Here is a 16028-nt window from a genome sequence, read left to right as displayed (position 1 = left end):
ATAGTTATACAAATTTTGAGTATTGAACAAATCTCTTTCCTTGCAGTGATTCTGCACAGGTGGTTCTACACAATGATTTGGCACACACCTTTCATACAGAAATTCAGAATGCTGTCCGTCATCCAATTATAGTCATTATCGCGAGCTGTAGAGTTCATTTGGATAGAGGTTCCTTAACTACACGTTTGTTTAGTTGTTTGTATACCTTCGCAATGCTAAAATATTGATGCTGTAGGTGAGCCAAAGTTGACAAATTTCCCGGCAACAAGAATTTTCATTAATTATGATCATGAGGCTGTGGCAGATCTCAGAGATGCACTAAGGTCTGTAATTTTACAACCAAAACTTAAACATATGTTTGACAAATATGAAATTACTAAGCAATTGTTTTTTGGCAAAGGTTGGCTAATTGGATGCACAATTAGTTGAGCATGGAGTGTGAAACACAACTTCCCACAATGGAATTTGTTTTGTTGTTGAAACAATATTGTACCTTATTTTAATTTCAGCTTGCTTATTCATTTGTGTGACTGCGTAAAACATACTATTCCCTTATTACTATCTACTTCGTACTATGCTTTGTTTCCTTCTTCTTAGTTTTGCTCTCCTGGAAGGATGAGTAATTAAAATATTATGTTCCCTTTCTTATGATATATTGTTTTCAGCTTATGTGTTTCTCTTTTAAACAAACCAGAACGTTGTTCTCTATTTTATAATTAGTTTTTCCAAATATGCATCTTAGGTAATACGTACTTCACCAATCACCATATAATTTGCTTTCTCATTTAATTCATTTCATTATCAATCATCTACAAAAAATAACAACCTAAATTACTGAAAAATGATAAGGCCCCGCAAGGCGGACTTAAATACTACTCCCTCCATCCCATTTTAAGTGTCCATTTTGCCAAAAAAAAATTTCCCAATATATGTGTCATACTCTTTAACCCATGCAACGTTTTACTAGTTCCAATATAGTATTAAATACAACTTACTAGTTCCAACATGAAAAAAGGGAGAAAAGTGCACTTCGTGTACCTGTACTATGGCCTATACGGCACTTGCAATACTGTAGTTTCAAATCCTGCACCCGTGGTACTGGACTATCTAATTTTATGCAGTGAGTGTACCACCGGCAGTTTAACACTGACGCCGTGAGTTTAATTAGTTTAAACCATGGTTATTTCAGTCATTTCAGTCTTTAAAGACTGAACACTACCCAGAACATTGCTACACTCCTCTCCCAACATACAAACCCTAACCTTAATCTTTTGCTTCTAAAATGGCCGCAAACAACGGTAGTGAGACCAAATCGAGTGATTCCAGCCCCTTTCGTGCGATTCCCGATCTCGATCTATGTTTCTGTGACCAGGTTGTTGTTGAGAATTATTGTTGGTTCGAGGAGAATGCAGGTAGGGTGGAAGGGTTGTGCATACTCCAGGTGGGTCGAGCCACCCCATGAGGAGAGATCGGTGGCTGCTATTCAGAAAACGTTGAAGGAGCTGTTGAGATAAATGACTGAAATAACCATGGTTTAAACTAATTAAACTCACGGCGTTAGTGTTAAACTGACGGTGGTACACTCACTGCATAAAATTAGATAGTTCAGTACCACGGGTGCAGGATTTGAAACTACAGTATTGCAAGTGCTGTATAGGCCATAGTACAGGTACACAAAGTGCACTTTTCTCTGAAAAAAGGTCAAATACATAATGAGAGTGGTGCTATACATAATTAATATTTATAAAAACAAGGTGAATAGGTGTGTGAAGATAATGATAAAAACATTACATTAATTGTTTCTTAAGATGTGTGAAATTTGCAAAGTGGACACTTAAAATGGGATGGAGGGAGTAGTATATATATCGAGGGTAATAAGAGGGCAGAGTGGGTCAGAAATACACGTTAGAGTGGAGGCAATTCCATGTGCCCACATGTCCAGTTGTTCACTACACTTGCCTCTCTTGCTTCAACTCTTGTTTTTCAATCTCTCTCTCTCTCTTCTCTCTTTTCCAACTTGCTCAGCAATCACACATACATCTTGGTGTTAAACATTGACACACAATGAAGGAGGGAAACGATGGATTTGTTCGTGCAGATCAAATTGATCTTAAAAGCTTGGATGAACAACTTGAGAGACATCTCAACCGTGTTTGGACCATGGAGAGTAATATAAAGAAACAAGATCAACTTTCTTCTAGTTTCGGTGCTGCATCCGCCACTGTCACACCGACTGTTATTGCTGCCACTTCCGCCCCGCCCGCGAGGCAGAGGCAGGAGTGGGAGATCGACCCTGCCAAGCTTATTATTAAAACGGTTCTTGCTCGGGGCACTTTTGGCACCGTTCATCGTGGCGTCTATGACGGCCTTGATGTTGCTGGTCAGTTTTCTACTTCAATTCTTGCCATCATAATTATACAAGTCTTTTTAATCTTCATAAGGATCACACTTTCTTTTTACGTGTCCCGACTCTTCATTTTATCTATCTTGGCCGAGGTCAAAAAATATCAAAAATATTGTCGAATCTGACACTCAGATATCAAACAAGAAACGAGTCCGAAGAACCTACTTTTTTTTTGTTATATATACAAAAACTTTAGTGTTCTAGATTCCATTTAAATTTTGAGCATGAAGGGTTATGAGGTCCTCTTGGCCGAGGTCAAAAAATATCAAAAATATTGTCGAATCTGACACTCAGACATCAAACAAGAAACGAGTCCGAAGAACCTACCTTTTTTTTTTGTTATATATACAAAAACTTTAGTGTTCTAGATTCCATTTAAATTTTGAGCATGAAGGGTTATGAGGTCCGGTTAAAAATTGTCGGCTAAATTATCGAAAGATGTGGACCTATGTTTTGGCTCATCTTATTGTTCTGTATATGCATGATCAAAGTCTTTAACAGATACCATTCTGCTCTTCCCCACCTTGTTTCTCTGTGTCAACTAGTAATCTTTAAATATTACCAATATACTATACAGATTATAGTTAGGGGCTGATAAATATTAAACACTTCATTTTATTTTCTTTTATTGTTGGAGTCATAAATGACTGCTATTGTAAATGTTATCTCATCTCATGGAAACCGTGACCCTACTGCACGGATTTGGCTTGAACCCAACCAGGTGATAGTAATAAATTAGTGGTGTAGTTTCACTTTGACTTTCACTTAATCCAAACTGTTAATCATGGTTTTAAACAAATCTTCAGGTTAGATAATGTAAATAACTATTTATTTATTATTTTTGGTCATCATCGAAGTCATTGTCAGATTTATTGTATGTACAATAATTTTGTTTATTTAAGTCTAATAAGTCATCAGCTGCAGTATTTGATTAGAATTTTGTTTTGTGTCAGCTACTGGTTTTATATATTTATATCGTTTTTTCAGTCAAACTGCTGGACTGGGGGGAAGAGGGCCACAGAACAGAAGCTGAAATACAGTCTTTGAGGGCTGCATTCACACAAGAAGTTGCCGTTTGGCATAAGCTTGACCATCCTAATGTAACTAAGGTCACTTTCTAACTTCTGCATCATCCTCAACTGTACACCATTTTTGGTAATTAATATAGTTGCATATATTGAAATAATGAGACAAAGCAGAATATGAAAATGAAAGACAAGACAGAGGAATGGGCATGATTCATGTGATTTTGGAGTAGGGTACTTGATATTTTGGAGTTAAAGCAATAAACACACAACTTTTTTATGTGCGCAACATTATTTTTGATAGAACAGTTTTGAGCAAAAGATTTTTTTGGTAGTTATTTGCATAATTGTTCAGTAGACTTTAATGTTAATGATATGAGATTAGTTAGTTATTTGGAGCAATTGTGGGTTTAAAATATTTAGCTTATCTAGTATCATATTTTCTTAATCACTTAAAAATCGCTAGTGTTTTAAATGACATGTTTGAATTATTCTATATGTTTGAGCAAAAACTATAAACTTAAACTATTTAATGAAAATTGTAAATGCGTTGCGAAATCCTTTTAACACATTACAATCAGTAAATAGCTTTATTTGTAATGGTTTTTGGTATACTATTATAATATAACTTTTGAGTTTATTTTCTGCACTTGTGCTATTAGTAAGTGACTAATGATAATGAATTTGTATATCAAAAACTGAAAACTAATCATTCAATGTTGTTTAAGCATTTCTGTCTATTACTGGTGCTTGTCGCCATTTGCAGTTTATAGGGGCAACAATGGGATCTTCGGGGCTAAAATTACAAAGTGAAGGAGGACCAATTGGCATGCCAAGTAATATATGTTGTGTTGTTGTTGAGTATCTTCCCGGTGGTGCCTTGAAATCTTATCTAATAAAGAACAGGAGAAAAAAACTAGCCTTCAAAGTGGTTGTACAGATGGCACTTGATTTGGCAAGAGGGTAGGACAATTTTATGATTATATATATGGTATATATATTATATACCATGTTATAGAAGTTTATATTTTATGCGTAGAAATGTTTACAAGCGTGGAAAATCAAATTTTGTAGGTTAAGTTATCTTCATTCTCAGAAAATTGTACACAGAGATGTAAAAACTGAGAACATGTTACTGGATAAGACACGCACTGTGAAAATTGCTGACTTTGGCGTTGCTCGTGTTGAGGCTTCTAATCCAAATGACATGACTGGCGAGACCGGGACACTTGGTTACATGGCTCCTGAGGTATGTAACCATATGTATCCAGTACTTTTATTACAGTAGCAAGTCATTTTTGTCATACTTTTCAGATTTCGGTTTAGTGAATGCATCTTAAATGCTTAAGCCCACTTCCTAGAAATTCCTAAAGCAGTCATATCAAATGATCAATATCCTCCTATGAAGTTAAATATTCATATATCACAGTTCGCATTTGCTCATGTTATCAGGTAAAGAATTTTTACTCACCAGGCACCACTGCCTTGCCCGCTTCTTAATCCCACCTGTTCTTCATATCAAAAAGTGCTTTAGATGTATTTTGCAGTATAATATCTATTTTTTTTTCTAGAAGTATATCAAAAAGGCGGTTATATTTACTAGTCTCAATATCTTTATATAAGATGTTAGCTGTTGTTTTGAAGATGGCACATGGAAGGTCTTAGTTGCCAAGGACCTTTTATTTTTTGTGTGTTAAATGCATTGGTCAAGAACAGAGCACACATATAACCATTATATAAAGCAACTAACTAGTAGTCCGGGTATATGAATGGTTTACAGGTTCTGAATGGCAACCCTTATAATAGAAAGTGCGATGTTTATAGTTTTGGCATCTGTTTATGGGAGATATATTGTTGTGATATGCCTTATCCTGACCTAAGTTTTTCAGAAGTAACCTCCGCTGTGGTTCGCCAGGTATTTTTTTGATCATGAATAATTGACACTGTCCAATAAAAGTTCCTTACATGTCTGGGTAAAAACCGAAATTCATCTTAAATTTATGGCAACAGAACCTACGACCAGATATCCCAAGGTGTTGTCCAAGTTCACTGGCGAATGTGATGAAGCGATGTTGGGATGCTAATCCTGACAGAAGGCCTGAAATGGATGAGGTTGTCACTATGATAGAGGCTATTGACACATCCAAAGGTGGAGGAATGATTCCTGGTGATCAGCCTCAAGGCTGCCTCTGCTTCCGTAGCCACCGAGGTCCATGAAAGCACTAAAATTGCATTTTTAAACACAAGCACACAAGGTAGATAGAGGATAACGAAGGTATTACAAAGAGATGGTTTTCATAGCCGAGAAGATTCGGAGGATGTTGGGTACAGACCATGGAGCTATGCTACATATCTTTTGTTGGGTAAAAATGTAAAGTTCTTTTCTTCTTTTTTTTTTTTTGTTGAAATTGTTTCTTTCCTTCTCTTATTTTCTAAATACTTGCATTCACATGTGTATTGTTGAAGTGATTTTCCTCTCCTGTAATACTACCCATGTACACTTAGTGAAACTAGTCTTTTACATTCTGTACTTTTACTACAACCGGTGTGAGTGTGGTTAGCAGCTCAAGCATTATAGCTGAATAACATGTTGTTGAGATATAGGCGGGAATGTAGTTATTTATTTTCACCCATCTCTAACTTAATAAGGGGTGTTCTTCTCTCTATTTTCCCATCTCAACAGTTGTGATTGGTCTCTATACCTCATGGCTTGTAAAAGGGCTGATCTTGCCTTGGTCTTCTTTTGGACTTCTCCTTCTATAGGCTGAGGGGCTGAGGGCCTGAGGCCAACATTTGTAAAGCTAATCTCAAATTGGACAAGTTTACATTTTCCTAGTATTTTTGCTTGTTTTTTTTCCTCTTTGCAAAGCTAATCTCAAATCTGACATGTTTGCATTTTGGCTTAGTGACCTTTTAGCCCTTGAAGTTTGGGTGGAAATTCTGATGCGCCCTCGAAGTTTAAAAATGTACTTTTCGACCCTCAAAGTATCTTTGTCGTAGCTTTTAGCCTTTTTTAAAAAATACCGGTATATAACGAGGTGGACAAAGTTGACATTTCACACGTGAGGATTAAAAGGGGCATTAAACATTAAGGGTTAAAAGGAACATCGAACGTATTTAATGTATTCTTTAGGAGTTAAAAAAAACGAGATGTATACTTTAAGGGTTAAAAGGTACGCCTAAACTTTACTCCAAATATAAATTGTCAAGTTTGTTCCCCGATTTATACCGACATTTTTAAAAAGGGCTAAAAGGTACGACAAAGATACTTTGAGGGTCGAAAGGTACGTTTTTAAATTTCGAAGCCGCATCGGAACTTCCACCCATACTTCGAGGACTAAATGGTCATTAAGCCTTGCATTTTCGACTGTTTTAGGCTTGTTTTAGTAGAAAGTAAAGTAATTTTATGAAATATGATGGGTAGCCAGCAAGTTGTCATATAAGAAATAAGATTTCATAAACACACGCCGGGGATTTCTCTTTCTAAAGCTAATCTCAAATCGGACATATTTATATTTTCGAGTGTGTCAGAGCATCTCCAACTCTCTCGACTAAAAAGTGAGTTGACATATCAAAAATAAAAAATATAACTAACCTCTTGAAAAAATCACACTCTAACGAATACATATCTATTGTCTATAATTCTAGTCAATCTCCTATAAATAGACTATATTTGTCGAACCATTGACCAATAATTTTAGCAAATCTCCTGTGTGGATAGACTATCAGGGGTGTATTCGATTGAGATTTTAATGGATTGTTTTTAGTACATGGATTTTAATGGATTGTATGGGATTTTGATTTTGTGCGGATTCTTGATAAAATGTCGTAGAGTTGATAGGATTTAGGTACAATGCTTTAAAATCCCATTGATTTTGGTGGGATTTCAAAAAACTTAAAATACACGGAAGAATGCCACAAAATCCATTATTTTATGAAATGAAAAAAAATCCATCAGCATTTGAATACCATCAGATTTTAATGGATTTTAAACAATCCCAATTGAATACCATCGGATTTTATAGCATAATTTAAAATCCTAATTGAATACCACTAGATTTTATAGCATAATTTGAAATCCCAATTGAATACCTCAAGATTTTAATGGATTTCAAACAATCCCAATCGAATACCCTCGGATTTCATGAATTCAAAAAAATGCTTTAAAATCCCAATCCAATACACCCCTTTATATTTGTCGAACCTCCGACTTGGCTTTACCACCTTAACACTAGGCAATCAGACAAAGTTTCAGCTATATATCTGGACCTGTCTTTCCCTTCTAGATGGAAACCAGTTGTTGGAATGCTTGTTTTTACCCAGAAAAATACAATCCATCGTGTCACTTGACACCAAACACCACACAATCCGATGGAGATTGGAGAAAAATTAAAAGCGGGGACTTCTATCCTATAGCATCACCATTACAATTCCTCCAATTTCTTGTATTCTTTGTTATGGGAATTTTCCCTCTTTACTGCTCTACTTTTAGTCTGAAACACTTCTTGTCGCGATTGATACCTTTTAAGTTCTACATTCAATTAATAAGACTACCGAATGTGATCTATACAAACAAAAACTTAAAAAACTCCACACACCAGCTACAAAAGAAGGTTTCACATACTGTCATGAAATTTCTTGATTCAGCAGAAAACAAACTAAGTTTATTTGGACAAAAAGTACTAGCAATAGCTGCAGGGTTTCATCATACATGAGTATTTTCACAGTGATCCGTCGTTTCTTTGATAACCTCCACGTCCTTTTCCACTTCACCATGATGCAGGAGAGACTTCACTAAATTCATCATCTCTGTATTAACCTAGGTAAAAAGAGTTCACATTCCATGTAGAAATTTTTGTTTAGATCGTATATTTTCTAATTGATCATATTCAAAAACTCTCAGCTAAATAAAGTAAGCTTGTAATTTCAAAAAGGGAACAAAAAAAGCTCAAACTATAAAAACAGCAAGAGTTTAAAGGCTTCCAATTTACTGTCCTTTAGCTTGGCTATCCAACAAGGAGCCGTGCACTATTTATTAAGACAACAGATTTTGTAATTTTACCTGTGGATTCTGAAGGAAATCAAATATGTCATTTGAACATGAAGGACATTTCATGATATTTTTTTGTGCTCGTAATGTCCGCCAACCTTCAAAGTTTCTCTGTCTGATACAGGGTTTACCAGCAAAAGCACCCAACAAACAGGACTTGCAGAAGTTATGCGCACAGGGAGTTGTAAGAGGTAGAACCATCACTTTCCGGCATAGAAGACACCTGAACTCTGCACTAGTATTGCATACCCGAAGTTAAGCCTGAGCTACATATATATGGATTTCTATAATCTGATAATGGTCAAACTTAAGCAATGAAGAAACAATACCTTTCAAAAGCCTTGCTCTCATTGAAGATGCATGTGTTCTCCATTTTCTTGCCTTCCTTCGATCCTCTAGATTTTGGCTATTTTCTTTTTCTTTACTTACCGGTGGGGCTTTTATCCACATCCATCTTTCCTTCTCATCCTGGATGCGAAATATCAATCTTAGTGCAAGAATTCCACAAAATTTAAAGAATCTCACAAAATTTTAAAAAATCTGAAAGCCATAGTTAGAGGGACATCCTGAATATTACTGCAAATAGCTGTAACATATTGAATATTATATTCCATATGGAATCAAATTATGTAAAAACATGTAGTAAAAGATAACAAATTTTGAAGAACTCGCATTGCACATATTACATAATAGATACGTATATAAACTCAAGTATACTAAAGAAGACGACTAGCAGTCCCCTAAAATGAGTGATACTCTGTAAGTGTGCAAAAAGATTATATAAGCTGGATATTGTAGGTAAGCATCAAAACAATTTGGTTGATATTAATTTATATACAATTATATATTCAAATAGAGGTGGCAAAATATGGTTTTGGTTTGGTTTTGGTTCTTATAAAATGGATTTGGTTTGGATAGATGAACCAAAACCATTTCCAAACCATATATTAATAAATGTGGTTATGGTTTTAGTTTGAATTTTGGGTAACTAGTTTGGTAAGTAAAAATAAGTATTATATAATGAACAAAAGTTAATACACTCAAATCACAATATAATGAATACTAAATATAACAAAAGTATGTGTGAGTGTATGAGTTGATGGAGTGGTTTAAGCTCTTGGCTTCTCCAAGTAAGGTCATGAGTTCGAATCATTGGATGTGCATGTGTGATAATAAACAAAAAGAAAGAAAGAAAAGAAAAAGAACATAATAGTGTGTGTGTGGAGAGTTATAAGAAATCTTAAAAGTGAGACCAAATGTGGTTAGAACCATATTTTGTGAGAAATGTGAGACTAGAAACCAAACCAAATCCATTTTTCTAAATGTGATTTCAAATGGATCCAAATTCACAATTTTGGTTTGGTTTGGATTGGTTTAATGGTTTTGCATCCATATTGCCACCTCTAATTCAAAACATCAATCATAACAGGCAAAGATTCTAACATTGTAACCCCAGGAAGGACTTTCTTTTCTCTCCCTAATTTCACTGGCCGTCTTCAGCTCTTTCAAATCGGGCAATGACCTAGGTCGGTCCCCGTAGTTATTACTGCACATTTACAGGGAATGATTACCATTAAATGCAGAGGAGAACATATATGGAAGACTATTTTAAATCATAGAAACAAAGAAAAATGTGTAAGCGCCTGGAACACAGCCAGAAAGAGCACAAACCTGCTCCATGGGGCAGGATCATTATCACATCGAACGAAAAGATATCGAGGAACCTTGCGCCCCTAAAAGAATCATGTCAGCCAATGCTCATTCTTGACCACAAATATAAATTATATTATCTATGTATTTAATATTCTTACAAGATTCTTACTTCATTACAAACTTTCAGCCAACATTTTTCAATTCTGTATATACCATCATATCGTATTCCAGTTTTTGGTACATAGGAAGGAAGTTTCTTTCTCCGAAGCCTGTGTACAAAAACAACAGGATCAAAAAGAGATCTTAAGAATTAGATATCATCTGTTATAGTAGGATGATATCATTCTCTTAAATGTGAAGCATATATTGCTTTTAACAATCAATTGCACAATATATCACACAGAAATTTACAGGTATACAAATATTAAATGCATGCACCAACATTTTAAGAAGTAATGCATAACCTGTCAAATAAGTTCATGTTACAATGGGAATTTGACTTGCCGTCTCGTCTGTAATACTTTCCAAATCTTCTATACACATCTGATCTGTCTCTCAGCCGCTTTGTCAATAGTGACCCTGAAGAGCTGCAAGAGTGGTATTTCTCATAAAGATCACAATTAAAATTTTGAAACTCTTCATCACAAATCCATGTGCAATTGGACCAGGCTAAGTTTTTCCATTTTACTAAATACTTTTGAAAGCCACCCTTGCGAGTTGATATAATTTTTGTATCAACAATGTCCTCAATTTCGGTGTGTAGATAAGAAGGGGAGAGATAACCAGTATCAAGATAAACTGATGATTCTATGGTACTTTCTTGAGAAAGATCTATGCTGTTGAAGATGTTACTAATCCCTATATTGTCCGGCAAATCCAGAACATAGATGTTAGAGTTCATCTTGTGAAGGACTTTGTATGGTCCTATTTTTCGTTTTTGAAGCTTCATGTTCTCTTCATCCAGAATATTTTCAGGACGTACATGCACCAAGACTTTATATTCAGCTTCAAATTCAGCATTCTGACTACTGTCATCTGCATCCTTTTTGTATCCAGCATTGATCATAGCAGTATCGCGTCCATCAGCTTGATCTAGAATCTTTTGAGAAAATCTACAAAGCCAAGTGTTCATTTCGGATAAATTTCTTTCCAACAGATCATTTAAATCTAACTAGAAATTATTAGAGATATGTTGCCCGTCAAGTTCACCTTAAAACTCGAACAGGATAGCCTTCTTCAAAACTAACATGTAGAGCTTCATTACAAGTCTCCAACTTTTGATGAAAGCATTTGCTATTTTCTTCACCCTTAAGCAGAATCCTCCCATCACTGTTACAGAAATAGAAAGGTGCAGACAGAAAGAGAGGGGGAGGGGGGGGGGGGAGAGGGGGGGAGAGAGAGACACACAGAGAGAGAGAGAGAGAGAGAGTCAATTCAATGCAATATAAAAACCACAAATGATGTTACAAATATGAAAATTTCAAGCCTTCAACAGTAACGTATTGGCTTAGCATATATGAAGAGGACACTAAACTACATGCCTCATATCGAAAATCAAGTTCTTACACTAAAATGAATACTGTAATCCAGGGGAATACATTCAACTCATTATCTATAAATTAGTTCTGGAATATCATTTTTCCATATATCAACATTGACCTTAGTCACCGTAACCTGAAAGAAAATCCTACATATGGACACATTGCTTGCAAAGATGTGCAGTGTACCGAAATTAAGGTAATATAATACACCTTCCTGTATAGATGAACCAGTCACCATGATCCTCGTCAACTTCTTTCCCTCCAGAGAATGCAACAGACTGAGCCCCGTGATCTGACTGGCCGGATATCCCTTCAGTGTGCGATACATGAGCTCCCCACTGTCCGCATTCTATCCAATCCTCCCAAGATTGCCCAACTAAGACACCTTGCTTTCTGCGCAGATCATTTTCTGCTAAAATTGGTCCAAAATGATCTGGTGGAACAGTAACAAATATGTTTTCCTGAAATGCACTTTTCTTTCCAGATTCATGACGGTTTGCTTTGCCAGGCTGGTTTTGTCTGTGAACAAAGTTGCAGGCCTCTGCACTCCCCTCAATGAGACTAGACTTTGCTATTTGAATGGCAATAGCAAGTGATGAGTTTATACGAGGGTTACTTACCATCTTAGATGGGATTATAGAACGACATTTTGCACAAGTTCGCTTCCCTTGTCCAACCCACTTCTGGAAACACTTGAGGCAAAAATTGTGACCACAGAGTATCTGAAATGGTAGCAGAGTTAGAAAAAGAAACCTTGAGGAAACTAATTAGTATGTGTTTAATGCACAAGTCAAAATAGGTATTTTACACCCATTTCAAAACCGAATCTTATCTTTGTATGATCTGCAGAACACATAGCATAGTTAGGGAAAGAGAATTCAACTCTCCCCTCTCTGGCACCAGCATTGTTAAACCAAACAAAACACCCTAATCCAAAATTCAAGTTAAATTAAAATAAATACATAACTATAGTAAAACTATATAAACCTCCCCTCTCCCCTTTCCCACGAAGGTAACAGTTTACGGTCCAATCTCAGTAAGAAATTTTAAATGTAAGTATTTAAAGCTGTTGGAATTCAGTGAAGATAAACACAAGATTGACCATATTAAAATGCAAAAGGAAATCAGAAAATCAGACACTGATCCCGTCTCTGTCACCCGGATTCTTCGATTTTGGTCTTATACCCGTGTCGAACCGAACATGCCATGTGTATGGGTACGGGATCTGAATTGGATCTTTCGTATAGAAACTGTAAACTTCATCTTGTACTAACCTAAGTTCAGAATGGTATCAAAGGCCTTACAACAACTTGTTCGTAAAGAGCAAGGTACATATATGACTTTTTCTATGTTATCCTTTGACTTTATGACACGGATATGACACATGTAATCACGAGTTTCATTGAGCAATTACTCAAACAATTATGATAGATTACTTTTAAAAAAAGGATATAAAGGTAGACATAGAAGCATAACCGTGGTTGGACTCTGCGGAAGCTGCATGCAGAACGAACACTTGAGGCTCTCCTCAAAAAGCTCAATAACTTGATTTTTGGGCAATACATCATCTTCCTCGAAATTGTGCAGGTTAAAGAGGTGTTTTTGTCTATTACCATTCTCGTGCTCAGATGCATCAACAGTAGGTGTACTTTGACATCTTGCGGATATGGGTTGGTTGGGGAGGGAGGAGCAGTCTGGACAGTCCCAATAAGATGCATCGGCAGGTAGAGCAGTCCCAAGACAGGGGATATGCCAGGGAGTAGCACATGTGTTGCATGTCAGAGTATCCTCCTCCAGTGTCATCTCCCCACACACCATGCAGTCCCCATTGCTGTCACATGGAAGTAGTTGAGAAACTGAACTCTCCATGGACTGGAACTGTGCTATTCGATCATGCATACAACTGGAGACCATAAATCTGAAAGTGAGGAAGGCGCAAAGTAGTAATTTAGATATACCAATGAAGTGACCGGTGGCTGATAGTGTGAAAATCCTTAAAGAGAAAAGAATTGCAACGACCTTAAACTATACTGCTCCAAGAAAATTTTCAATACATTGCCAAGTTTACGTTACTGATGAAAACATTCAATGGATTGGCACCTTTACTTTAATACAAGAAAATATATTTCAAGACTGTGACTAGATAGCCTAGTGGTAAGGTCTATCCTCTATCATCTTGACGTGAAAGGTGTTTATATAAAAAGATTTGAACATTTTAAATTTATAGTTTATATAATGAGAAAATGATTATAGTACTCCAGCCAAAGAAACGGCAAATTAAGCCTTGAACCTGAAGTCTTGAAGAATAGGGTGATCATTCCAAGGGATGTACACTTAACAGATATAATTCTATATGACAAAGCTTGCCTAAAAAACATTTAAATACTTGCATAATTGGAATTATAACTGACAAGCGAAATAATGAACTAATCAGAATGAAATTTATCAGCCAGGCTACCAAAGCTATATAAAGAAGTCTATTATGGCCTGTTTGGGAACATGGATTTTATTTCAAATTCTCGATTTGATCAAATAACCTATTTGGGAATTTGGATTTAGATTTCATTTGAAATCCAGACATTCAAATATTAGTATAAATTTCAGAATTTGAAATGACAACTTAAATCATGTCATTTGAAATCCATCATTTGAAATGAAATGCAGGTTTCCAAACGGCCACCTAAGGCATTCTTCATGCATTTTGCTTTCCTATATATTATTATAATCTCAATCAAATACTCTAAGATTCAAATGAGACCGGTCCCTCCCCGCGCGCATATAACACACAGCATGTAAACTTCCAAACCATCTTGTTGAATGGCTCATCTCTGAAAGAAAAAAGCAACCTATCATAGAAACAGAGTAGTTTGACTAGAGGGAGCAGCTACGAGCTACCTAATATTGTTCCGATGGAACCTCTTTTTAGCCCATATCCTACATTTAGGCTTAGGTATAACCAATACTAAGAAAGCGATCATCAAGTATTTCTTTTCGCTTTCCTTTTTACACATCATTTCCAGTTTTTTACATTTCAAAACTTATGTAAATAAAAAATTAATAAAATCCACTAATTTATACATATTAATTAAATATCAATCGGTACAACGAGTGCCTGATAAATTACATGTGAATCACCACCACTTGACATACTTTTCTTTCTCTTTCTCATTACTTTACACTACTTTATACACTTTTCTTAGTCTCCATGTCCATTCCAAACGTATACATCCTAGAGGGACGGAGGGAGTACATATTAATTAAATATCAATCGGTACAACCAACGAGTGCCTGATATAAATTACATGCGAATCACGAATCCTAATTAAATACCCAACTACAGCAATAGTAGCTATCTGATTATCAAATTGAAGCCTAAAGTATCAAGTGTGTCACCGGTTGTCAAGTGGTAAGAATTTAGCTGATGTGGTCATGTGGCGAATCACGTGAGAGTTGCATGCAAATAACAATAAGCGCGCGAAGAAGTTATTAGGACAAAACGAAGAAGAAAAGGCAAAGAGTAAAAGTGAATGAGTATGTTATGCATACCTATTATTGTATTTCTGTGGAACAAGAGTTCGGACTTGTACTTGTAGAAGAGGGTTTGAGAGTGGGGTGATTTGGGTCTTCCACTGAGTATAATGGAGAAGATGCTATGAATTTCTTTATTGTTTCTCGCACTACACCTTACATATGGTGTTGAGTGCACTAGATTTTGCGTCGCACTTGGTCACTCACTTGTGATAATCAATTTTTAAAAGTACAATTTATGACATTAAGTTCTGATTTTTTTACAAATCGAGTCCTTTAGTTTGGGCTAACATGTTTTATAAAAATTACTCCCTCCGTCCCTCCCATTTCTTATCGTTTGGGTTGGGCACGGAGGTTAAGAAATATGTATAAAGTAGTGGAAAAGAGAAAGAAAAGTGGGTGAAGTGGTGGGACCCATTGATTTTTAATGTATAAAAAGAAGATAGTAGAGTAAAAGTAGTGTGAAAAGGAAAGAAAAGTGAGGAAGTGGTGGGACCCATTGACTATTTTGGGTAAGTTTTGAAATGTAAAGAAATGGATGGGACATCCCAAAAAGGAAAGTGTAAAGAAATGGAAGGGACGGAGGGGAGTATTAATTATATTTATGTTTAGACATGATTTCAATGATACGATCTTGTACGATTATTTTATCTTGAAGTTCATGTCAACTGACTCAGAAGAATAATATTGAATAATTATAAATTCATGAATGAGATTATTACTTGTCAAATATCAAATATTAGTGGCATATTTCAGAATTTACGGGGGTGTATTCGATTGGGATTTTAATGGATTGTTTTTAGTCTATGGATTTTAATGGATTGTAT

The 16028-nt window shown here is 35.8% G+C and overlaps 2 protein-coding genes across 2 annotated transcripts; one reads left to right on the top strand and one right to left on the bottom strand.

The window, feature by feature from the left end:
* The first annotated feature begins 1887 nt into the window (after positions 1–1887).
* LOC108192444 (serine/threonine-protein kinase STY13) lies at positions 1888–5955 on the top strand. Its single transcript, XM_017372454.2, has 6 exons — positions 1888–2380; positions 3392–3513; positions 4196–4392; positions 4504–4678; positions 5210–5344; positions 5440–5955. Exons 1-6 carry the CDS (start codon positions 2065–2067, stop codon positions 5644–5646), a joined length of 1152 nt encoding a protein of 383 aa, XP_017227943.1. The 5' UTR covers positions 1888–2064; the 3' UTR covers positions 5647–5955.
* Positions 5956–7979: 2024 nt separating this feature from the next.
* LOC108192308 (E3 ubiquitin-protein ligase ORTHRUS 2) lies at positions 7980–13860 on the bottom strand. The gene is made up of 10 exons (XM_017372435.2): positions 13150–13860; positions 11884–12395; positions 11342–11461; positions 10597–11244; positions 10302–10401; positions 10151–10212; positions 9923–10025; positions 8809–8947; positions 8492–8709; positions 7980–8248 (listed from the first exon to the last, which is right to left on the bottom strand). The coding sequence occupies exons 1-10, from the start codon at positions 13585–13587 to the stop codon at positions 8135–8137; spliced, it is 2454 nt and encodes an 817-aa protein (XP_017227924.1). The 5' UTR covers positions 13588–13860; the 3' UTR covers positions 7980–8134.
* Positions 13861–16028: the final 2168 nt, after the last annotated feature.

Source organism: Daucus carota, chromosome 4 (genome assembly GCF_001625215.2).
Source record: "Daucus carota subsp. sativus chromosome 4, DH1 v3.0, whole genome shotgun sequence".
NCBI lineage: Eukaryota > Viridiplantae > Streptophyta > Magnoliopsida > Apiales > Apiaceae > Daucus > Daucus carota.
Note: the sequence above shows the minus strand (reverse complement) of the source record. Positions and strands in the feature narration are given on the sequence as shown.